The sequence below is a fragment of the Oreochromis aureus genome, linkage group 15 (genome assembly GCF_013358895.1).
Source record: "Oreochromis aureus strain Israel breed Guangdong linkage group 15, ZZ_aureus, whole genome shotgun sequence".
NCBI classification, from domain to species: domain Eukaryota; kingdom Metazoa; phylum Chordata; class Actinopteri; order Cichliformes; family Cichlidae; genus Oreochromis; species Oreochromis aureus.
The window spans coordinates 35,382,709-35,407,441 of NC_052956.1; the positions used below are offsets into that span (position 1 = coordinate 35,382,709).

The 24,733-nt window shown below is 41.8% G+C and overlaps 3 protein-coding genes across 4 annotated transcripts in view; all 3 read right to left on the reverse strand.

The window, feature by feature from the left end:
* Positions 1–136: 136 nt before the first annotated feature.
* On the reverse strand, positions 137–1,992 carry lim2.2 (lens intrinsic membrane protein 2.2). Its single transcript, XM_031759291.1, has 4 exons — positions 1,815–1,992; positions 1,149–1,289; positions 532–666; positions 137–207 (listed from the first exon to the last, which is right to left on the reverse strand). The coding sequence occupies exons 1-4, from the start codon at positions 1,990–1,992 to the stop codon at positions 137–139; spliced, it is 525 nt and encodes a 174-aa protein (XP_031615151.1).
* A 1,710-nt stretch (positions 1,993–3,702) lies between these two features.
* On the reverse strand, positions 3,703–20,921 carry LOC116335557 (WD repeat-containing protein 47-like). Of its 2 annotated transcripts, none has more exons than XM_039598412.1 (16): positions 19,972–20,921; positions 18,284–18,475; positions 18,115–18,198; positions 17,929–18,013; positions 17,050–17,358; positions 16,394–16,833; positions 15,597–15,693; positions 14,525–14,697; positions 14,182–14,439; positions 13,838–13,904; positions 9,037–9,230; positions 8,502–8,671; positions 8,203–8,373; positions 7,829–7,960; positions 5,611–5,829; positions 3,703–5,505 (listed from the first exon to the last, which is right to left on the reverse strand). In XM_039598412.1, the coding sequence occupies exons 2-16, from the start codon at positions 18,439–18,441 to the stop codon at positions 5,363–5,365; spliced, it is 2,700 nt and encodes an 899-aa protein (XP_039454346.1). In that variant the 5' UTR covers positions 18,442–18,475; positions 19,972–20,921; the 3' UTR covers positions 3,703–5,362. The 2 variants fall into 2 exon arrangements, with proteins under 2 accessions (XP_039454346.1, XP_031615148.1); XM_031759288.2 differs by having other exon boundaries at positions 9,073–9,230; positions 19,972–20,915.
* A 328-nt stretch (positions 20,922–21,249) lies between these two features.
* Positions 21,250–24,733, reverse strand: part of camsap2a (calmodulin regulated spectrin-associated protein family, member 2a) — a 46,043-nt gene continuing 42,559 nt past the window's right edge. Inside the window, exons 17-18 of the mRNA XM_039599079.1 lie at positions 24,456–24,574; positions 21,250–23,959 (exon numbers count right to left, since the gene is read on the reverse strand). Of these exons, the coding sequence (XP_039455013.1) occupies positions 23,654–23,959; positions 24,456–24,574 (425 nt within the window). The 3' untranslated portion in view covers positions 21,250–23,653. The remainder of the gene's footprint in view (positions 23,960–24,455; positions 24,575–24,733) is intronic.

Below are 24,733 nucleotides of genomic sequence, written 5' to 3' on the forward strand. Positions count from 1 at the left end.
AAAATTAGTGGTGTATTAACATATGGTGTCACATATGTATTGCAGGGAAACCAGAAAGAAAGGAATCTATATTTATTCCATCCTAGATACTCGAAAGCAGCAACAGTCTGCAAGCGGAGCAGTGCGTTAATGCTGTTCAGCTCTCTGGGTTATTGGAGGGAGCGGGTTCTGCAGTGGTCCGCTGGTAGGCACAGAGCTGGAACACACCTAAAAGGAAATGACATGTAGATAAGGATTAAAATACCTTCTCAAAAATGATGGCTGTCAAACAATGAAAGCTCATTAGAAGGACAGAGTAGCCATGAGTAATTGTTACTAAGGTAAGAAATGCCAACAAGCAGCTTAGTCCATCTAAATGTGTCCAGGTGATGCCTTTTTGTCATTTTATCATCAAGTTCTATATTTGACAAAAGCCTATACTGAGGCTCTGGTTTTATTAAAATACTAAAAATGCATGTTGCCTCTCTAATCCCTGTAATTCAACTCACAATAAACATGACTCCTTAAATAAGAAATAAATACAATTCAAACCTGCTGCAAAGGCCAAAATAATGGCAACCCAGCCTATGATGTAGGACCAGGAAAAACGCCAGTCCAAGAAGCGTTTGCCAAAGAAGGTAACAGTCACACCGGTGTAAATTGCCAAAGCCAGCAGAGCGAGAAAACCTGAGAACAGAGGGGACAGGAAAAAACATGAAGACACGAAGCGCTTCACATTTCTTTGAACCCTATGTATGACCCCTATATTGCCCCAAAAAATATTAAAAAAATCAACACAAGACATTTAGTTAATTAGTTTGCATTCAGGACTTGAATGTATAATTGTTTCTGGATTAATTTCCATTATGGAAAGAGTTCCAAAAATAAAATCCAAGACAGAGGGCTGGCACCAGGCTGCCCCAACTGGTCGCGACAGATGGCCGCCCCCTGATTTTGCTGGAGGTTTCGTCCTGTTAAAAGGAAGTTTTTCGTTCCCACTGTTGCTAATTGCTTGCTCAAAGGGGGTCAACTGATTGTTGGGGTTTCTTTCTATTGTCGTTGGGTCTTTACAATATAAAGCACCTTTAGTGGCCTGTTGTTGTGATTGCTGAGTATAAATAAAACTGAACTGAAATTTGTATTTTCTGATCTGATCACTCTTGGTTTACCTGACAGGACCAGGGCGATGCCACCTGTGCGCACTCTCCTGTTCTTGGTGCCGTTAGTGAAGGCGCTCAGTCCAAGCACCACGCCAGCAAAACAGCTCAGCACTGACAGCAGCATGAAGGCCCGTGTGGCATCCCAGAAGGCTGGAAACAAAAAGGTCAGAACCATGTCCACATGCTGAATATACACTTACACATACTTACATTTGCACTGATTGTGCAGCTCATGTTGCTTCACCAAGAAGTCACAAAACCTGCCATGATTTTGATGATTTGTGTAAAACACTTAAGAATCATCTGCTTAAAATATTTAACTGTAAATAAGAAATGTAGCCAGTTAACTTCTAGAGAAAGCACACAGTTGCAGTGTAGAGGTAGGTGGACAGTATCACCACCAATGCTGATATTGATATTGGGTCGATGCTGGCACAATATCCTCTAAGTTCAGTATGTAGCCCTTTAAACATGCTAAACAAATTATCTTTTGAATAACTGAGGTACTGCAGTCTTAAGCCTACATATAAACCATGTGCACTTGCTTTAGCTTTAAATGCTGGACTAATTTTTCTACTCTCTACATTCAAGTACTTTTGTTACAGTTAAATGTATGATTTTGCTACAAAAAATCTTTGTTTTGCCCAAATGCCACTTCTGAGGTGGACCACTCACCTACAGTGATGGTGTGGGCGTGGCATTTGTGGTTGATGCAGAATCTCCAAAGCCCCTGATTGGCCGAGCTACCAGAGTATCGATACTGCATCCAGAAGTCCGTCGCTGTAGAAACTATGAGAAGCACAAGGGCGGCCACGCCGCACAGGGTGCCTCCTCCTGCTAAAGTATACAGCATTGTGGAGACGCCTGGCAAGAGACTGTCCTCCTAAACATTCAACAGCTGCTCGGGGAAGAGAGGACAGAGTCGGGAAAAATACAGAATTAAGAGTTTGTGCACAACACTTACATATTAATTTCCTGAAAGATCAGCTGCACACAGTCATTGGAATTTTTCTCTCCTGTCGACCCTCGAGTCTTTCAGATGATCATATAAAAATGCACAAAGCTAAGCTCTTCATTAGTTACATAAATCCATTACCATTACCAAATCTACATCTAGTAAGACAGCAAAGAGCAAGTCCCTGCCACACATGCAGATGGCTTCGTTCTTACTTAGTTCTTAACTGCAGTAAAGGCAATCGAAAACTTGCTGTGAGTCTAAAGAGCTACCTCTTTCAGTTTAAAGCACGCTTTCCTTTTTAAATCTCGAGACATTATCTTGATGCATTTTGATGGAAAAATTACATCTCGTATCACCACATCAGATAAATGTGCTTTTAATTTAATTCTAAAATTGGTTGTAGTCAGAAAAACACTTGACTCAAACTGCTGTATGACAAAAAGCTTGCCTAACAGGCAGTTCAGAGCCATTGTTCATCACTAATTCCCCTCCGTGCTCCACAAACTAATCTTCCATCACTGAGCAACTGAACCGTCAGCACTGCTGCGCTCTGTCAGCCAGCCAGTAAACCAGCAACTTCATGCACTGGCTTTTCCCGTACTTCTCGCCATAAATTTCCAAACATCCAAAGAAATTTTACACCTGAATCCCAAATGTTTCTATCAAGTAACATGAACCAACGCTGGGGTCACAGGTCCAGTTTGTAAGCTGTACAGATCCTTTCTCAATTAAAATAAATAAATATATAAATAAAATTCACAAATCTTGACACCTAATGTCTTCTATATCTTTGTAGGTTTTCCTCTTCTCCAAAAGCAGATTTGTCCTTTTCCCTTTAAGGCCTCAAAGACTCTAATATTTTCCTGGCAAATACACTCAGTTACGTTCCTTTACACTTGTACATTTTTTAAACTGATACCTCTGGTTTTGGCTGGTCCCTCTCCAGGTTTGTTGGCTATGACAGTGCGCGTATCCTTTTTAAGCCCCCGTACCTCTGGCCCTCATTGTCCACTGCACAAAAGAGGGAATGATCGAGCGCAGCATGTGAGTGATGCTAAATCCCCCTCTTGCTCTCTTCTCTGCAGTTACCTCCATCCTTTTATCACCCCAGTGCATCTCTAAACTCTTGCACTTGATTTTCCTTTATGTGCTGTATGACTTCCTATCACTTTTTTTTTTTTTTCAATATTTTTCCTAGAAAATACTGGCTCAGACTTGGCAAGCTTTGAAAATGAATAAATTGCTTTTCTGTCAAAACCCAAAAACTGCATTACTGCTATGCAGCAATGGGAGTATGCTGGGATAGGCAGTAGCAGACTTATGTTGGCAATTGCACAGAGGAAAAGGTGAACCCATGTGTGGCCTGCACTCGCACATAACTATGTTTGCTTTGCACCTACCTGTGTGCACAGGCTCTAAGATAATTTAAATCAGTGATTTACACTCACCAGTCAATTTATTAGGTATAAGCTGACTGGAAAGCAACAGTAACTCAGATAACCATATATTACAACCATCTCTGGACCCAAACCAGTACGAACAAGGTGTGCTAAACAAGCAGCCAGTGGGTGTGTGTGATTAATACAAAAAAAAAAATGAAACAGATCAATTTTTTCACTAGATATCTTTATTTTGTCAGTTTGTTTCAAAGTATTCCTTAAAAGAACATGTGTTAGACAGCCACTACTTTATTTTTTGAACAGTTTGAACCCTAATGACCCCTTGGCACTTGTCTTACTTGTGACACATTTGTGCATGTAACTATTACAGGTGGACAGTGACACGGAATATGCCATCAAGAGTCACAGATAAGGTAAAATGTAAAGCACAATACGATAATCCCACAAAGGTCAGTCGTTTTCTCAGCTTGTACCCTCATCTCTGTCTCACACTTGCACCAGGCTGCTCAAAAAAGTGAAGCTAAAAGTTAAACAAGCCAACGACACTGGCGTTTCACACTGTGCAGTCCTGAAGCATCTCTTTAAAGTGCATCATTACCACTGTTTTGACATTAGCCTGCTGATCCAAAATACAGAGACTCTCATGGTTGTCTGCATTTAGCGCATTCTATTGTAAAGTTCACTATAAATCCCTAAACCTTCTCTGGGACACGGGTTCTCGTGAATCCACACTTTGCATCTCTGATTTAAGGGTTTTTTTTCTTGTCACATCAACCATTTCCTCCCTTTATCAATCACTTTTCAGCTGCTACAAGCTTTGGCTTAGTGTGTTCAAATGTTCAAATTATCCCAAATTTATCGACCGACTGCGGGTGAAAACATCCATGTGCTCGGACCAGAGTTCCCAAGAAGAGGCTCCTAAAGCTTAACTCGACTTATTCAGGTGCTGCCTGTAACTCACACCCAGTGGTACTCTTTTTTGAGCTTTCATGTAAGTGAATAAACTGTTGTATGCATATAAGTGATGCTGATGGGTGCAGTAACCTTGTTTGAACTTCCAGCTGACAAAAGGCATGTGATAAAATACCAAAATAAAGCTGCAAATTAAAAAAACAAAATCAAATCTATCAATCCAGACATCCAAAAAACTACACAACAGTTACAAAAAAGGCACGTTATGATATGCATAACCAAATGTGGCTTCTCTCCAGGACATTAAATTCTGTCGCTGCTTCCTGCAGAAATTATCAAAAGAATTGCTGCGTTAAGATGCTAAATGTCACATTACACCAACCCTACTTCTTCGTTTACCTCCATGTTTTGAGTGTACTTGCTTGGGCAGTGTGAGAGAAGAGCTAAAATATAAGATAAGCTCGCAGTCAAAGTAAAGTAAAGTGCTTTTTAAGATGGGCATTAGCGACCATCTTTATACTCTGTATCACATTTGCCATTTAATCTTTGCTGAAATTATAAAAGTCACAAGCTGAAAGGTATCAAGTGAACACACAGACATGTTCTATGTATATTTAGAAATTCAACTTCACATTTTCCCTTAAATTTGACTCAAACTGCAAAGCCATATACACTCAGATTTCCAGAAATTCATGGTTGCTTGAGCACACATTGGCACATACCCAAAGACACATATAGACATTCATATACACACATACGTAGAAAGTGTCCTCCTTAAAGTGACTGGCTTTTCTGGCTCAAAAGTGTTCCTGTCACCCTACTGTACGCACACGTGCACTTATCTTTAAATATATAAACAACTTGACGTTTACGATATGCATGTTTTGCACACCAATACACCTCGGAGCTGGGGTGTATGTGGAAACTGTGCTCTTGTGCTCTTTCTCTAAATCTCACGGGCCTGGAGCCCAGAGGATGACGGTTCGATCCGCCGACGAGGAGACAAAGGTCCGATCGTGTGGGTGCCACCTACACTGGATCACCTTATCCCAGTGCTCCCCTGCCACCGTCTGAGGGAGGGGCTTGGTCAGGTCACCTGGGGTCAGAGAAGGGTGAAATATCACACAGGAGCTTACAAACACAATTTTAAGTGCTTCAAAATTAGATTTTTCACTTCAAACGATGACTTATTTCAAGCTACCTTGAAGGTCGCTGATTATGATCCTGTTGTCATAGGAACCAGTGAGGAGATGATGGGCTCCCGGTGAGAAGCGCACAGAGCGTATGTCACTGCTGTGGGGGCGGTACGTCTGCACTATGCGGCCTCCTCTAATGTCGTACAGCATGCAGGTGCTGTCCTCCTGACCGGTGGCGAGCAGGCGGCCGCTGGGATCCACTGCCACTGAAGCAACTGCACTTCCTGAGTGACATACAGTGTGAAAAACGTCATGTTGTTGGATGCAGCTTAAAAAGTATTTTGCAGACAGGAGCAGTTTCTTACACTCAAAACTTTATCGTTACTTTATTTAACATTATCCAGGCATTTTGCATTTGCAGAGGGAAACTGTGACAAAATGTTTTACAGTTGTCATCAGCAAATACTACACCACAGTGATAAACACTTGGTGTTTTATTATTTGAATTTACTGAACTGCAGCGCTTGATTATGGTTTCATCAGCTGTTCATATTAAGTGTTTCATAAGAGACAGGTTGCTGACAAACTACAAACATGCAGGCAGCAGATATGCTCCTACTTTAACTGTCCTACATGTCGCTATCAGACAGCTAGTTGTTTGCTAATGTGATATCAGTGGATTAATGTTATCACAATTAACCCAGACTGCAAACAAGATGTTATTGAACCGAGTTAATCATCATCTGAATGATTTTTTGCTGTAACTGGGTAGAACAGATAGCTGAGGTAATGCTAATACTAGGAGAGCAAACATGACAAAGAGAGGGCCGCATTCAAACAGGCAGCCTGGAAATAACAGCAATAACTGGATTTGCCGCATTTAAGAGTGAAGGGCCATCGATAATGTATCTTTGCGGCTAACTTTGTCATCTTTTTGCTTAGATTTAGTCAACAAAATATTACAAAACTAATGTAGAATGGATTGAAAACACTACAAATAAGGTGCCAAATTTAACACTACCTGCCAGGGGCATTTTAAAATACACTACATCTTCGCTTCTTGTGAAATACTGTCCTTATTCAAATGAAAACTGTATATTTTGGTGCAAAACTGGATGCATATTTAAACATATTTTAAAAGTTACAGCATGTAAAATATCATCCTAGCTACAGTGGCTGCTGTAGGACAAACAACTCTGGCTCTTGTTCATCTGTAGTGAGTTTATGTTGTTAGTTTGCTGTTTACTTCAGCTAGCATTCATGTGTATTTACTCTGGAGGAGGCTGTAAAATATTGTGAAAGGAATCTGATATGAGTCAATGAGTACTTGTGTTCGATGTTCGGCAGCTGTTAATTCAACTTTTTTTTAAGTGGCTCTAACACAGTTGGACTCAGACAGTGAATAAACTCACACGATGCGAAAATGTAATCAAACTGAGGGAAACTGTGATTTTTTTAAACACCTGATACTGATATCAGCTGGCATAACGTTAGCTTATAACCAGATTTTAAGCTAGCTGTTATTTAGCCAGATCGTTGTTAGCTGTCCAGAGGTGAGAGGCCACATGTCTAATCTCCTGACAATAAGGAATTAAAATAATATTTGGGGGGGGATGCACATTTATGCATGTTTCCATGTGTTAGAGCTCTCACTTCAGTTCACGACGAGGCTAGAGATGAGGAGGAAGAGGATAAAGTGGAAACAGCAAAGGAGACGAAGATGAAAATATACAGGTACAAATGATCAATGGTCATATATAGTTTGAAAGAGCTATTTGCAATTTTTAAATTATTAGTAACTTGTAAGGGGTAACAACATAAGTGGTTGGTCTCTAGCCACATACATAAACAAAACCAAGACCAGGCAGAGCAGCAATGTTCATCTCAGCCACTGTGTTCAAGATGGCCGGGCAGCATGGCTGCTTTCAAAACACTGGTGCCTGCTCCCCATATTACTATTTTTATTGGATTAACTCTAAGTTTCTGAGAATGTAATAAATTGATACTGATTTAATTACATACAAAATAATGTATATCTTAGTATAATATTATTTTTTTATGACATGACCTCAGAAAATTACTTACTGTACCTTTTTTAAATATCTTTGACTTGCCCTGAAGCTTCAGTGGATTTCTGTCTTTAATTTCTCTTTTTTTCCATTTCTATTTTATGGAAGTCGTGCTCTTCATAAAAATATCTTCCAGTAAAACCACTCTAACCTGTAGCAGTGTGGTGAAAACCATTTCCAATCAAACAAAGTAGCAAGTTTCAGTATGACTCACCTGTGCCGTGCAAAGTTGTGCCCACCACCCGAACACAGCTGGGCACCCGCAGGTCCCAGAAGCGGACAGTTTTGTCCTGTGAGCCTGAAGCAATCATCCACCCTCCCCATGTGTAAAGAGTCAGAATGTGACCTGTTCAAAACAGCACATAATATCTGAGCTTTGTAGACAACAACTCTGTTTATGTCTTTTCAACAACTTTGCAATAAATGTAATAAATGTTGGTACTCATGCTAAATTTGTGTTTCAAAGAACCTACAGTGGATGAATGAAGCACACAATACCATAAAACGCTACTGAGGACCACACTTTGAAAACTCCTATCCAGAGTTTACTCAGACTGATCTGTCAGCTGCAGATAAACAGGGACATACCGGTGTGTCCACTCAGGGCGTGAAGGCCCTGTCCTCTCTGACAGTCAGTAGTGTAGATGTTGCAGTCCCCGGCTCCAGCACTGATCAAAATAGATCCTCCACTTTCAGGACCTTCCATAAAAGCCAAATCTCTAATGGTGCCGTCATGCATGCTAAACTCCAGGTCTGGGCCTGAATCACAGGAGTACATTTGGGTGAAGATACAGATGTTTCCAAGCAGCTTAGCAACAGAAGAAACATGAGACGTTTTCTGCATCAGCTTAAACTTATTTTTCTAATATTTTCCTTATTGTGTGTACCTGTGGCATTGCAGGTGTCTGCATTGAAAGGCAAGACTTTGACATATTTATCATTAGAGCCAGTGGCCAAAAGCTGTCCACAGTGGCTCCAGGCGACGCAGTAGATTGAGCCCTTGTGATGTTTGTTCCGCCTGAAGCGCACAGCCGGTTGCTTCACTGCACCAGAACCACTAAAGAAGCAAACAAACATGGACACAGACAGAAGAAAAAAAATGACGAAGGCATGACTTCTACCTTTAAGGAAAAAATTTTTAAAAAGGTTCCTTGAATCTACATATTTTGGATTTTTTCAATGAGTGAATTTTATTTTTCATTTTGATGAAACCGGTTGCAGCAGGCTGCTCTTCCCTGAGGTTTCTTCCTCTTAAAAGGGAGTTTTTCCTTCCCACTGTCGCCAAATGCTTGCTCATAGGGGGTCGTTGTCTTTTTCAAAGTAAGAAAAGGAAGTAAGCTGTTCAAGTCATCAAAATTGCTCTAGAGATACAAAAAATTACATGTATCTCTGTAGCTTTCAATTACAAATTAAATATCTCACAGTGTGGATTTGTAGGTCCCTGTAAGCTGCTCCCACCTGGCAGTTAGTGTTTCCGGGTAGGCACACACTCTCAGGGTTTTTGAGTTGGAGCCGACGGCATACAGCGCACCGGCGGGATGGAAGGCCACTGCACGCACTGCCTGTGTATCCTCGAGCTGGCTCACCTTAACAAACTGTGTTTTGGACTTTGCTGGCTTCACAGGAAGATAAAAAAATAAACCAAACAGTGTCATGAAGTTTGCAGCTGTGTTTAAGCATTCACAGTGGTACGCAAAAGTTTGGACACTGCTGATAATTTTCATGATTTTCCTTCATAAATTCATTGGTTGTTTGGATCAGCAATTTCATTTAAATATATCATATAGCAGACGAACACAATGATATTTGAGAAGTGAAATTAAGTTTATAGGATTTACAGAAAGTGCAATAGTTACTTAAACTAAATTAGGCAGGTGCATAAATTTGGGCACACTTGTCGTTTTATTGATTTGAATACCTTTAATACTAATTATTGGAACATAAAATTTGTTTGGTAAGCTCACTGACCCTTGACCTACATACACAGGTGAATCCAGTGATGAGAAAGGGTATTTAAGGTGGCCAATTGCAAGTTTTTCTCCTCTTTGCATCTTCTCTCAAGAGTGGCTACATGGGAGCCTCAAAACAACTCTCAAATGACCTGAAAACAAAGATTGTTCAACATCATGGTTTAGGGGAAGTACACAAAAAGCTATCTCAGATATTTCAGCTGTCAGTTTCCGCTTTGAGGAACATAGTGAGGAAATAGAAGACCACAGGCACAGTTCTAGTTAAGGCCGGAAGTGACAGGTCAAAAAAAATCTTAGATAAGCAGAGGCGAAGGATGGTGAGAACAGTCATAGTCAACCCACAGACCAGCACCAAAGACCTACAACATCATCTTGCTGCAGATGGTGTCACTGTGCATCGTTCAACTATTCAGCGCACTTTGCACAAGGTGATAAGATAAGATAAGATAATTCTTTATTGTCATTGCACAGTCATACATAGTACAGTAGTACAATGAAATTGGAAAAACTGTCCTACGTCGGCACTACATATAACACAACACGACACGATATGACACATCACAACGCAACACAAACAACACAACACAGTATATTAACTTAGAAATAAAAAAGAAGAATAAGTGTTATGTGTATTGCACACTGTTATTATTGCACATTAATTATTATTGCACCTTGTTATAAATATAAATATTATTATTGTTATTGTTTTAAACATTGTTACCTCCCCTAAAAAAAGTCCAGGCAGGTAGCCAATCAGGTCAGCTATTTGCATTGATTAGGGCTATTGCCCTGTTGTAAAAGCTGTCCTTGAGTCTGTTTGTTCGGGACCTCAGCAGCCTGAACCTCCTGCCAGACGGCAGCAGCTTAAACACCCGGTGTCCTGGGTGTGTACAGTCTCGTAGGATGCTGCGTGCCCTCTTGAGACAGCGCGAGTGCTGTACAGGTCCTTCAGGGAGGGAAGAGGATGTCCAATGATTTTTGGGCCATATTGATGACCCTCTGGAGTGCCTTTCTGTGTGCTGTGGTGCAGCTGGAGAACCATACACCGATGCAATATGTCAGCACACTTTCAATGGAGCAGCGGTAGAAGGCGGTCAGCAGCTCCTTCTTCAGGTCCATTTTCTGAGGATTCTCAGAAAGTGGAGACGCTGTTGGGCCTTCTTTAAGACCGCAGAGGTGTTAGAGCTCCATTGGAGGTCTGTGTCTATGTGCACACCCAGAAACTTGAAACTGGAGACCCTTTCCACGCACTCCCGTTGATGCTGACAGGCTGCAGCTCGGACTTCCTCCTTCTGAAGTCAACTACCAGTTCTTTTGTCTTGGTGGTATTGAGGTCCAGGTTGTTATCTACACACCAATCTGACAGCTTCTGAACTTCAGCTCTGCACGCCGTCTCATCTCCCCTGAGATGAGCCCCACCACGTGGTATCATCTGCAAACTTGATGACTGCGTTGTCTGGGTGGGTACTAACACAGTCATGTGTGTACAGAGTGTACAGTAGGGGACTCAGTACACAGCCTTGTGGAGAGCCGGTGTTGAGGCTGAGGGCTGAGGAAAGATGAGGCCCCACTCTAACTCTCTGTACACGGTCTGACAGGAAGTCTCTGATCCAGCGGCAGGTGGTAGAAGGAAGTCCGATTTCCAGCAGTTTAACTATTAGTCTGTCCGGGAGTATCGTATTGAAAGCAGAGCTAAAGTCAACAAAGAGCAGCCTGGCGTAACGGCCCTGCACTTCCAGGTGAGAGATGGTGGTGTGGGCGTTGTAGCAATGGCATCTTCAGTTGATCTGTTAGCTCTGTATGCGAACTGGAGTGGGTCGAGTGTGGGTGGCAGGCAGGACATGATGTGACGTCGGACCAGTTTCTCAAAGCACTTCATTATAACAGGTGTTAGAGCAACTGGTCGGTAGTCGTTGAGGCTGCTAATGTTAGTGCGCTTTGGCAGTGGGACAATTGTGGCTGACTTTAGGCACGGTGGGATGCAGGCCTGGGACAGTGAAGTGTTGAAGATCTTAGTGAAGACCCCAGCCAGCTGGTCTGCACACTCTTTTAGGACCTTTGCGGTTACCCCATCTGGTCCGGCGGCCTTCCTGGGGTTCACTGCCCTCAGTGTGCGCCTCACCTCATATTCCTGCACTATGAGGCTTGGGCTGCTGCTGCTGTCCGATGTTTTGCTGCTGCTGCCTCTGGTCCCTTCACCTCAAAGCGTGCGAAGAAGTGGTTCAGCTCCTCCATAAGCTCCGCATTGCCCTCAGTCAACGTGGTATTGCAAGGTTTGTAGTTGGTTAAGTGCTGAACTCCTTGCCATACCTGTCGTGAGTTGTTGGTGCTGAAGTGGTCTTCGATCCTTCTCTTGTACACTGCCTTGGCTTCTCTGATGCCTCTTTTCAACTCAGATCTGGCTGCACTGTACTGCACACCATCACCGGATCTAAAAGCGGCGTCACGTTGCTTCAGCAGGACCTGGACGTCTTTAGTCATCCAGGGTTTCTGGTTGGAATACACCCGGAGACGTTTGTCCACAGTGACGCTGTTGACACAGAAGTTAATATATGAGAGCACTGATGTTGTGTGCTCTTGAGGTCCTGATGTTCAAACACGCTCCAGTCCGTGTTTTCAAAACAGTCCTGCAGCTGATGTGATGCACCTTCTGGCCAGGTTTTCACAGTTTTTGTGACTGGGGGGGCTCTTCTCCTAATGGGAGTGTATGCAGGGATCAGCAGCATGGACATGTGGTCTGACAAACCTAGATGTGGTAGAGGGGTTGCTCTGTAGCCTTTTTGGATGTTGCTGTAGGCTTTATCCAATGTGTTTTTCCCCCTGGTTGCACATTTAATATGCTGTTCAAATCTGGGGAATACTGACCTTAAATCAGCATGGTTGAAGTCCCCAGCTATAATGTGCACTGCGTTTGGATGAGAGTTCTGCTGGTTGCTTATTGTCTTGTGCAGCTCCTCCATGGCCGAGTTAGCATTAGCATCGGGTGGTACATACACGGCCGTTACCATGACAACAGTAAACTCGCGAGGTATGTAGACGGGTCTGCACTTCACAGTCAAATATTCCAAATCCGGGGAACAATGGCTGTCTACAGTCTTTGTGTTTTTGCACCAGCTGTCATTGGTGTAGATGCATAAACCCCCTCCTTTGATCTTACCGGAGTGGCCGTTCCTGTCGTGACGGTGGACCGTGCAGCCTGCTAGCTCAATAGCCGAGTCCGGAATTGATGGCTGCAGCCAAGTCTCTGTGAGTAATATTATGCTGCTGTCCCGTACACACTTGTTGATTGCAATCTGTGATGCTGTATGGGAGAGTAATGCAGAAGAAGCCTTCTTCCTGCGCACATGCCACAAACAGAGTCTCTTGAGGTATGCTTAAGCACATTTGGACAAGCTAGCTTCATTTTCGAATAAGGTGCTGTGAACTGATCAAATTAAACTGAGTTATTTGGACATAACAAGAGGCGGTATGCATGGTGGAAACAGGACACAGCATTCCAAGAGAAAGACTTGCTACCCACAGTAAAATGTGGTGGCGGTTCCATCATGCTGTGGGGCTGTGTGGCCAGTGCAGGTACTGGGAATCTTGTTAAAGTTGAGGGTCACATGGATTCCAGTCAATATCAGCACATTCTTGAGAACAATGTTCAGGAATCAGTGACAAAGTTGAAGTTGCGCCGGGGCTGGATATTTCAACAAGACAATGACCGTAAACTGCTCAGAATCCACTAAGGCATTCATGCAGAGGAACAAGTACAAGGTACTGGATTGGCCATCTCAGTCCCCAACATGAATATTATTGAAAATCTATGGTGTGACTTAAAGTGGGCTGTCCATGCTCGGAAACCATCAAACCTGACTGAACTGGAGATGTTTTGTAAAGACCAAAGGTCCAAAATACCTTCAACCAGAATCCAGACTCTCATTGAAACCTATAGGAAGTGTTTGGAGGCTGTTATTTCTGCAAAAGGAGGATCTACTAAATATTGATGGAATTTTTCTGTTGGGGTCAAATTTATGCACCTGCCTAATTTAGTTTAAGTAACTATTGCACACTTTTAAATCCTATAAACTTCATTTCAAATATCATTGTGTTCATCTGCTATATGATATACTTAGATGAAATTGCTGATCCAAACAACCAATGAATTTATGAAGGAAAATCATGAAAATTATCAAGGGTGCCCAAACTTTTGCGTACCACTGTATGTGGAATGTGTGGAAGTTAAATATCAACAGAGCGTGCTTACATACCTCATGTGTGCTACGTGTTGCAGAACTTGTGGAGTCATCTTGGACTGTGGGACCAGAGCCAGTGATTCTTTGAGCACAAAAAAGAACAATGCATAAACAAGTCATAAACATTGGGTTTTTTTGGTTCCCATCAATAAGAGGTCAGAGTGACATGTTTCAAATATTTTATAATAATTAGCAAATGCTGGCTATGAGGAAAGCTGCATTAAACATAGCAAACATAGCCTTTTGAAATCTGATTCTTCTTTTTGATACATGCTCTATTTCAATCAATTAGCAAATGTGACTCTAACTTCTAACAAGTTAAGATGTTTTGGTGGAGACCGATAGCAGGAGGCTCCTACCTTTTATTGGGAGGAACTGGGGACTCACTGAGCAAAGGCAAGCTGTGGCTCCCAGTGCTTACTGGTGTGCTGCTGCTCACCCCACCTGGCTTGTCCCTCGGTGGTCCTTTATCTGGGGTGTGACGGGTATGAGACACCCTGGGGCTAGATGTGCTGTTGTTCCCCGTCAGCCCGTTCCACTGCTGGCCCAGCTGCGCCATCATGTCCTCTCCACGGTGGTCGATGCCCACATTCATCTCTTCCAACTTCTGGATGGATCTAGACAAAGACAAGCTCTGTCGTAGCACCCGGCTTGCGTTTCATTCCTCGCTGACATCAAATCCTGCAGGAATGACACCCTCACCTGCTGAGGAAGGTTTCAGTGAGGTTGTGCTGGGCTCCATCCTGGGGCTTCACTCCCCCCTCCAGCAGCATCTGCTGGTAAAGCTGCTTCTGCTGCTGCTTCTGTTCCAGATGTTGCTGCACGCGGAGCCGCTGCCTGTAATACTCCTGGATGTGCTCAGTGGAGTCACGACGCTGGACACACACAAGGACACAAGCTACCAAAATGAGCCAAAAAAAGAAAAAAATCCAAACAGTTGAATTGTTTCTGCAGAAAATGGAGAAATCCCTGAATCTGTATTTTCAATTTTACCAAAGCAGTCCCTGTAGGCTGAATAATTCAATTCAACCTTTCACTGTTCTGTGCTTCAAAGCTCGGAAGTGTCCAGACACACACAACAGATTATAAAAGGCAAACTTGTTCCCAGAGCCACTGCTGACAACTCTTCAACTCCCAAGGCCTTGTCCTCCATCATCCACCCCATAAAAAAGTTTTCAAGGAACTCATTGCATTGAGTCAACAGTATATTATCCTTCAGGCCTCTCACCACTTTTCATGCACACACACACACACACAAACACACACACACACAAACACACACACGGTGATATAATCTTAAAGTACTATGCTCTTCTAGATGGGACCTGAAATGTATAAAGATGAGCGATGATGAAAACAGGAGGCCATCTTTGGATGTGGCTGCATATCAAAGCAGATTATGTGTTTCCAGTGTCCATGAGCTCCACCTCGCTACACTGGAACAGGGGGCAGCAAGGTGCAAGCGCCCTATGTGGACGTGTAGTATAGAATTCAGGCAGGATTTATAATGCAATAAAGGCGTTAAGACCAGGCGGTTCAGGGGGGATTCATTCTGTCTTTAACTCCAGACTGAAAATCTTTCACTGACTTTGACTCAAGTGACCACACAGCTAACTGTTGCTTTTTCTTCATAACAGTCAAGAAACAAGTTTGATCTGAGAACCCGTAGGTGAAGCCTGGACTGGACTTTCACCTTTAAACGGCGGATGACACTGGCTGGTTTCAGGCTTAAACCATGCACACAAGTCTACTGCTTACGGTCTGCAGTTCATACCTCATGTGTTTCTGTGCTGCACGGTGGCCCACCGTCTTTTCCAGGAGTCAGAGGTGTGCGTGTGGCGTTTGGTCCATCCAGCCCTTGTGGGTGCTTCCTATAGTTAGGAAGACATATCAATCAGTTTATCTGATTTTATATCTCAAGTCAAAAACATTTTATCTATAAGGCTTATGCAAACAATAGTAGCAAAGTCAAAGTAAAAAGCTCTTAATTAACCTGTGATTAAAGATTAGTCTAGTCTTTGTGTCAGCTACAATAATATTTCTGCTGTTTTGCATAAAATCCATTAACTATGATCTCATATACATGCATATCACATCAACACTGATGCATTTTTGCACCTAGTTGTACAGCTTGACTACATCCAACAGGTGGGGCCAACATCCTGTCTCAACCTTAAAATTGTGACATTTTATTTGCAGTCACCTTGTAAAACAAACTAGTAACAGTCTGGCAGACATCTATCCTAAATATATATATTTTTTAAAAAGTATAATAACATACGTTAGAGGGATTTTAAATAAAGAAAAGGTTTTACATAATAGCCTGCATGATTAGTTGTTTGTAGGCAGGATTTAACTAATGAACCTTTGCATGGACAAGTCAAGCAGCATTTTTATTCTGGGGTTTATAAGTTTGATTCGACTGCGTAGTTACTTTTAATTAAAATGCTGAATGAGTGCAAATGTCTCCCTGACACCGGGGAAAGGTCAGTGTTTATTTTGCAAAATAAAATTTATATTTACTCCCAACAAGATGTACAAAATATCCCTTTCCAGTTTCGTTGACTTTACCTCTCAGGTGAATCGTCCTGCTGATGTACGTTATTCTCCACGAGGCTCCGGCTGAGAGCGAACTTCATGTTTGTCTCCAGGCCTCTCTTGTCCTGGGCCGCCAGACCGTGAGACAGGCCGTCCAGAGCTGGGTTTAGGGATCTCGACATGTAAGTGTCGGCCGAATGAGGTCTTTGACGAAAGGGTGAGGTAGGGCACGGGGATAGACGGTTGATTAATGGAGTAAGGAGGTCGGCGTGGCCGGCTTTGCTGGGCTTCACCAGCCGGTCCACGTGGATGTTGAGGGTCTTCTGCTGGAAGGCGCAGGTGAAGGCACCCGGCGAAAGATTCTGCAGCCAGGAGAGCAGCGACAAATCCAGCTCGTCACAGCCGTTCCCACACAGCAAATCCACGCCAAGCAGCACCTCGCCCTCTGTGATCTCCTCTCCTGTTGCTTTACTCTACAAAACAGAAAAGCTCCTTAAAACTTATTCTGTTCTTTCTGAGACACAAATGTGCGAAAACCAGACAGTCTGTTTTTTTAAACAAAAAAAGTAATAGGATACTTTGCAATAAAACCCTTTTTTAGTGGTTTTGAACACCTCTACAGGTTTGAGCCTTTTATCAGCCACTTAAGCCTAACTTTAGCCCTTTTCACTAACAGCACATCAGATTACCTGACAGAACTCTACACAGCACTCATAAAGGATCCCTTTGATTAGCAGCTGGAAGAGGCGGTTCCCGCTAGCCCTGAAGCCCGCCTCGCTCAGCTTTCTGTCTGCAGGGATGAACTCAGCTACCATTATGCAGGCTTCTTCGAAGCAATGCACTCGTGCCGTGCTCGGGTTCCAGTCTTTGAACTCTGCGTGATGGGTGAGGCGTGGCAGTGTGAGGAGGAGACACAGCTTGCTGTAGTCCTCCTTGGTCGGGCAGAACTCCTCCAGACAGTGCAGGCACTTCACTGCCTCTTGCATGGTGATCTCTAGCTGTAAAAGCAGAAAAATTCAGGCGGACCAGAGAGTGATTATATGTTGGTATGCTCAGTGCAGAAGCCCACTGGTGTTTTGACAGATAAAGGATGACATTAGGTGTTCCTTACAAACACAGATTATCACACAATAGGATGGGAGTGAGTAAAGCCTGCTGTGAAACTGGCTTTTTACCAGCTTAAGGAGATACCAACCCACCTGCAATTTTACTTCTCTGTGCTTAAGTAGAGAGCTTATGTGGCCCGTCACAGACTGTTTTTGTTTTTTTAATGCTGGTTCGCTCTAAAAAAGTAGGCATCTTTCAAAAAAATAAAGCAAATCATAGAAAGTAACTGTTGCTAAATTAGTATCTCAGAGTTTATACTTGCTATACTTTAACAAGTACATACTATAATGTGTAATTTGTTTTTAATCAAGATTAAAATTCTCTTTACCGCAGAGAATTTACACTAACGTAGAGCTTTATAATCACATGCTGCTCTATTTAGCAACGAGCAGCTGCTAGGAAGCATGCATCTAGTTCAAAATGCATTTCAAAGACAAACGTATATATAAAAGTACACATACATTTAGAGGGTCTTCAGCAGCCGACATGGCATTATTAACACACAAGGCTTCCAGAAACTTCTGCTTAAATATGATGTAGCGAAACCTGGAAACACAAGTGCAAACGTGCTTACAAACAAGTCCGCTTAAAAATGTTATTTGTTGTGTGGAGACTGGTACGAAACAGCCCCATATAGCTTCTCTCACCTTTTCTTGTCAAACTTGTCCATTCCTTCTAACGGTTGAATGAACTGCATCACCTCCTCCCACTGGCCATCCAGAATGAGTTGCCTGATTAAAAACAACAAATGAACAATTTAAGAATCCTGTAAAAAACCTTCTCTCTATCACGCTTGTGCCATATGAGTGTGTGTACCTGAGGAAAAGCATATCATCAGAGTATAGTCCATTGATAACACCGCTTTCCTTCTCCAGGGCCAGCATGCTAATGTGCAGCTTCCTGGAGTTGAGAAAGTCCAGGATCAGCTTGGTCACCTCAGCCTCCTTTATGTTGATCGTCTCCTCTGCTGTCATGACTGCAGATCTTTTGGGGGCAGCTTATAGCTGGCTGTACAAAAAATAAATAAATAAATAAACTGAGAGAAAGGGCAGAAGCATGTTAATTTGACATTTTGGTTTATGCGTTCCCAAATTTTTTGCATCCATTTGCAAAACTACTTGACAAACAAAAATGCAGGTGATGTCCAGAAATTTTTGCACAGTGACACAGTTTTTATAATTCTCGATCTGTGCACCAATTTAATAGCTTTGAAAAAAAAAAAAAATACAACCAATTGAAAATGTAACTGGAAAACAATCACTTAATCATAAACAATGTTTTAAATTTGTTCTATTTTGCCAAGCTTTACTGCAGCTCTAATCAGCTGTTGTTTGTTCATGTGTCCTTCTTTCTTTGGGTTTGCTTACATCAAGTGAAATTCACACTTGAGAGAATAAAGATCAGCTGGTTAAACTGGAATATTCTACTTCTCTACCTTCAAAAACTCCTGGGTTGCTTTTGCAGCATAATTTAGGCCACTTTCCATCAGCACAATGAAGCTGTCCCTTCATTGCAAGTTATCTACACTTCAGAATTCATCTCTCTGCTTACGTCCTCTCTCACATCACTGGACTCTGTGAGACTCATCACACTGTCTGTACCATGGCTTACAGATAATGTTACATGCTGTAGTTTTCCTTTGTGTCACTCTAATTTCCAGATCAGAATACTGTTCGAGGTTATTAGATGTTTTCTTTCTTCTTGAGGATGATCACTACTTTACACTTCATGGTAAACTCTGCGTTTGCTCTTACATTTGCAAATGCAAATGTCAAGCTTGTCTAGAGAATGTTAACCTTCCCATTAATGATTCTGGTGCCTTAGTTTTACAAAATTCAAATTTTTGCACTTTAATTAAATTCTTACTCTGGCCTATTATGATGGTTCAAGTAAGTTCATAGTACTTCTTTGGACTTTTAACCTCAGTCACTAAACTGTAGTTTTCTGTGATGTCCCTTTTGCTGGAGGCTTGCTGGATGCTTTGAAGGGCATCTGTGATGTTTTTTGCACATATGCATAATGTCCCTAAATGGCTCATAGTTTAAATACTGGCAAATATCAAAGATGCAGTTCCAAGGTTGGGTCTTTAAATGGTTAATCACTGCAACATTACACAGGAAGCTACAGCAAAGACAAGGAGGGGTCTTCATTATGTATGGTGCAATCGCCCTGTATGTTTAAGTAAGCGCATAGAGAGGCTGGGAGAGGAGCCTATGACGCCGCCCTGTTCCCTCCACACACAGACACAACATCCAGCCAGCTCCGGGCCGGGATGTGAGAGCAGGTCTGCGGCCCAAACCTAACAGCCTCAGCACTTTATCTGTCCTCGGACACACCTTGTTTATTCGAGCACGGCAGCCAGTGACGACTACTAACACCACTGGACACAAATGCAGGACAGCAAACGACAAGCATGCCAATCATTGTCTCCCTTACTGGGGACACACCGTGCTAGACTACAGCGCAGTGCTAAACACCGCCTTGAACCAGTGCCAGCATCTCACCTGTCAGTCAGTCTGCGCCTACAGCCCGCCGCATTAAAGCCCGCGGTCTCCAGATGTAGCGACGTGCACGAAGAAGACGGCACGGAGGACGTATCTGACTGCTGAAAGGTTTTTCAGCGTTGCCAGAAAGCTCCTTTCTCCTGCCTCGTTTCTTGTACACAGCTCGCGGTTGCCATGCGGACGTAGCCGCAAACCACCAATCAACTGTAGCAACGACGCCCAGCGGTCACACCTACAGCACGGACGCGACAACTTTCAAAGGAAATTCGAGGAGATGAAAAAAGGATAGGATTTATTTTACTTTATTTTATTTTATAAGATAAATAACAAAGAAAGAAGATAAAAATGCTATTTTCTTTAAACATCTGTAAGACGAGTTGTTAAATTGCTATCAAGCTAATATATGCATTTTTTTTTTTTTTATCAGAAAGTTGGGCATCTAATTAGAATATAGAAAATGGTTTATATATATTCACTCAAAATGATGAAGAAAGTCGCCGAACCCTTTTAAAATTGAGTTCCCTTGTTTAATGGCAATTTTTCATTAATGTACTCATTAACTACATTTTACTGCTCATGGCTAAAATAATTTGTTATGCATGACAACAATTAGTATTCTTTCTAGTCAAATAATCACAGTTTTATTAACAGCCTTAGTAAAAACACTGGACCCCTTAATGCTCTGTTTTTGGGACTGATTCAGAAACTAAGTTAAAATTATTTTCTGCTCCCATTTACAGTGGACCCTTTGGCCACTGAGGTACTCGGGGTCAGATAAAGTTGCTCCTGGAAATCCAGCCTCGTTACTTTAGCTAAATATATAGTTTTCACTGGAATCAGATTTGATATTTTTCCCCCAGATGTTACCACTTTGATCCTTTGAGCACTGCATATATTCCCAAGTTCATCTAAACACATTAACTACTGTGTCTTTATCTAAGGTGTACTCCATCTCATTATACGTGTAGAACATTTTTTGATGCACCACCTCCGAAAATGTTATGATTTCAAATTTGGATTAGACTACCTATTGATCTATTTGTGTTTACGTTGCACAATTTATCTTATTTGTTCAATCCAGTATGAATTCTTCATTTTTCTGTTAAAAAAGTATTTTACATGTTTCACTTTGCATTTCTGTGAAATGCAGCTATTCCAAAAGTGTCACCAGTTCTGTTTTGCAATAGAAATTCTTGGTATTTACGAGCCATTTTTTTATGTATTTGTCCCAAAGACATTCATGTTTATGTTAGGAAAGACCAGTGAACATTTCAGTCTTTTATCTTTAATAGGTTTGGAAATATTCATGTTCCAACATTGCCTCAGATTTCAAAGTGTGAAAAAACAAACCAAAGAATTTGGACCATAACATTTTATGCAAATGGCTAATGATGATTTCAGATGGACCCTAATTAACCAGGTTGGGCTTTGAAACCTTGAAAACACAAATAGTCCAGTTCCAGTGCCATATCTTAGAAATATAAAAAATAGAAAGAACCCTAAGACTTAAATTTCCAAAACTGTTGCATGGTTAAATATTATCCATCCATGAAAAGAGTTTGCTTCTTTTAACAACCCCCTCTTTGCATATCCTTATGTCCATTAAAAAAACCCTTATTTGCAATCAACACCACATACATGCTGATGTCATGCTTCATTTTATTTAATGCAAAATGAAAAAAAAAAACAAAGAAAAATGACACTACATGTTCAGCCACATGTTGAATGAGGGCACAGCGTCTGACAAAACAAAAACAAAGTCATCATAGTGAATAAGTTGCTCACATGAACACACTGTACAATATCAATACAGTTTAAATAATAATTTTCTTTTTAACCTTGGCCTTAAAACAGCCAAATGCAGGCAGACCGAGCTTTCTGCTGACACATCCTTCCAGTAAAGAACATTGAAACACTTCTTCTCCCAGTCGTACTAGATTACAATTTCAAAAACATGTACATGCTCTCTTTTGGTCATAAATACCCCCCGCCCATCCCACGCCCCAGTTAAAAACAAAGCACCACGTTGGCAGATTTATTTTTTTACCTGCAAATGGTGTTGGATTTGACATTCAGTGGCAAAAGTAACACGACGCTGACGCCAGTAAAACCAAATGGCGAGACTCTACCCGTATGCAGCAACAAGGACCTACCTGCCCTATTCTGCCTTGCATTATTGTGTGAATTTCATCCTAGTGTTAATAGAAAAAAATAAATCTAGCAAAATTACCATATTACTATAAATTCACGAACTGCTGCATTTATAGATGACAAATATGCTGCTAACACGCACACTTTAGTTGTTCCGGTTGAACCCGTTTCTGTGGTGAAAAAGACGCACAGACATGTTGAAAATGACACAAACACTTCATAAAGTGGCCTTTTTAATAAACTGGGAAAAACTACTTATTTTAATGCATCACTTACCTTCTAAATAACAGAACATATTTTTTTGCAACTATGAGAAATCTAGCATGTTCTATATTCTAGCTATTCTTACTTCATTTTGGTGGGCCAAAAGTGGCTTATAGCTGGGTGCAGATATGATGATAAAGAGTCTGAGCGTGCATCTTGAATTTAATGTTAACATTTCATCGTGACATAAAGAGAAATACTTTGTAGGTGTCATTATAGTTTGGATATCAGTCCTGATCCCAGTGGCCAGGAGTGTGATTGTACAATATCTTAGTATACTGCAAAGAACCCTACAAGTTGTAGTCGGCAGCATTTCATAATAAAAAATAAATAATACTGAGCAGTTTCATTTGTTCACAAACCTGCTGTGAACCAGCAGCGAGGTGATCTACAACACTGGTTCCCGATCTTTTGGGCTGATGCAATGCAAACAAACCAGAAACCTGACATTGTACTCGATAGCACAAACTGTCTGCACATATCCTGACCCACAGGTTGAGAACCAGTGATCTACAGTAACGTCCTGCATTCATTAAAATCACTTCCTCAAAAACAGGGGTTCTGAAAAAGCTGGAACCGCTTTGCTTTGTCGAGCTGAACACACGTATCCTGTGTGGCTAATGCTAGCTGTATGCAATCAGGCTTTTTTTTTGGCCCTTTGGAGTTTACGTACCTTAATGTACAAACTGTTTTACTCACACAGGTGAGAAAAGAAAAAAAGAGGTTTCTTCCAAATACAAAAGAGGCTGTCGCTTTACAGTCACTTTCACTGCACTCTTACACTAAAACAAAACGTGCGTAAGGCCACACTTCAACAGGGTAGTGCGAACAAAAGTCAATCTATACATGAATTGAAAACATTCAGAGCTTCAGTGTATGGAGTAAAATGTCCTGGCATTCATACTGTCTCCTTTTTTTTCTTTTAACGTTTGGCACATAGAGAAGGAAAACATCAGTCACACGCGCTCTCACACACTGTCTCAAATCTCTTTTCCAAACAACATGATTACGTTTACATCATTCCTCAACAGTGTCGTACATTCCAGCTGTTCGTGATCATTAAAGTCTTATCACTTCTGGTCCGAATATGAAGGATAAACAAGGACGGGAATGCAATGAGGAGAACAAACAAAATAAAAGATAAATACGCATTTATCTAACTGGCATTGCAGGTGTTTGAATCTTCATGGATATGTACAGTGAAGTGCTAACCGAGACTGGTTATGTTCAAAGAGGGAAAATGAAATGTTCAGGGTATCAAGTCCCATTAGGACTGGGCAGGCACTACTTTTTTAGGGGTGGCTGGCTTCTTGGTTTGCCAGAGGTGGTTGTGGATTGTCACTGCGTCCACGCTGGCTGACATGGTCTTAGCTGGTATCTGGCTGAACTGCTTCTTGTCTGAGTTGTACTTGTAGAGGCCGTCGATCATCTTGCGTGTGATGCTCTTGGGGCCGATGCCCGTCAGCTTGTTGATCTCTTCGGTCTCGGGGCAATAAGTGTAGAGAGCGCGAAACTGGCATCCGGCATCTCGGAACAAAACCAAGAAGTTGTTGGCTTCTGATTTCTCAATTTCCTGTCAAGATCAGGGGAGTAAATGTCATTAGATAAGCAGGTGACATATGCTTAAGGACACTTCATGTGGTATGTAGATATTTTTCCTATTTAAAAATCTGTCTTAAAATATCACCTGGATATACACCTTACAAAACACTCATGATACATCAACTGTGAAGTGGCTATGATCTCTGCAGAGATTATGCCAAATGCTGCATAGCTGATCAGATAGTGCCTTACAGTGCAAATGGATAATGAAATACACTGCAAAGGCAAGCCAAGAGTTACTCAAGGCAAAGAAATGGGATAGTCTTCAAAAGGTCTGCACTTCAATCACATCTTGATTGTTTCAAATCCACTGTGATGGTGTACAGAGGCAAATCTACAAAAACTGTCTCTCTGTATTTAAAGACCACTTTATATGAAAATGCACACTATACATACACCTCAAAGAGAGTCAAAGGTCTCATGTCAGTTTTACTGGAACTGTAAGTATAGTTATGAAGGACATGTACCTCCAAAATCTTGTTCTTTTGCCCCTCGTTGACCTTCCCTGCAAGGCAGCAGTGTGCCAGAGCATTTTGGATGATGTGCTTGTTAGATTTGGCGCTGGGCTCCTTGTACAGCTTCGGTCCTGAAAGAAAAACGGAGGCGGGGAGATGAGGATGGGGCTGTTGCTATAGCAACCACTCCAGTGATGTCAAAGGAAAGACTTGTTTTCTTGGTTTTACTCTTTCTGCTGCTGAATCATGTATGACGATTGCTAAGGGTAGGGTTACCAGTTAGTCCGACA

What these genes read in the sequence shown, in the direction of transcription:
- lim2.2 (XM_031759291.1), bottom strand. Translation starts at nt 1,992, where the DNA reads ATGCTGTATACTTTAGCAGGAGGAGGCACCCTGTGCGGCGTGGCCGCC. An exon ending in CGCCCACACCATCACTGTAG is followed by an intron (nt 1,290 to 1,814) that starts GTGAGTGGTCCA and finishes TTTTGTTTCCAG; the next exon opens with CCTTCTGGGATGCCACACGG. An exon ending in TATTTTGGCCTTTGCAGCAG is followed by an intron (nt 208 to 531) that starts GTTTGAATTGTA and finishes ATTTCCTTTTAG; the next exon opens with GTGTGTTCCAGCTCTGTGCC.
- LOC116335557 (XM_039598412.1), bottom strand. Translation starts at nt 18,441, where the DNA reads ATGACAGCAGAGGAGACGATCAACATAAAGGAGGCTGAGGTGACCAAG. An exon ending in ACTGAAACCTTCCTCAGCAG is followed by an intron (nt 14,440 to 14,524) that starts GTGAGGGTGTCA and finishes GTCTTTGTCTAG; the next exon opens with ATCCATCCAGAAGTTGGAAG. An exon ending in CGCCCTGAGTGGACACACCG is followed by an intron (nt 7,961 to 8,202) that starts GTATGTCCCTGT and finishes TGTTTTGAACAG; the next exon opens with GTCACATTCTGACTCTTTAC.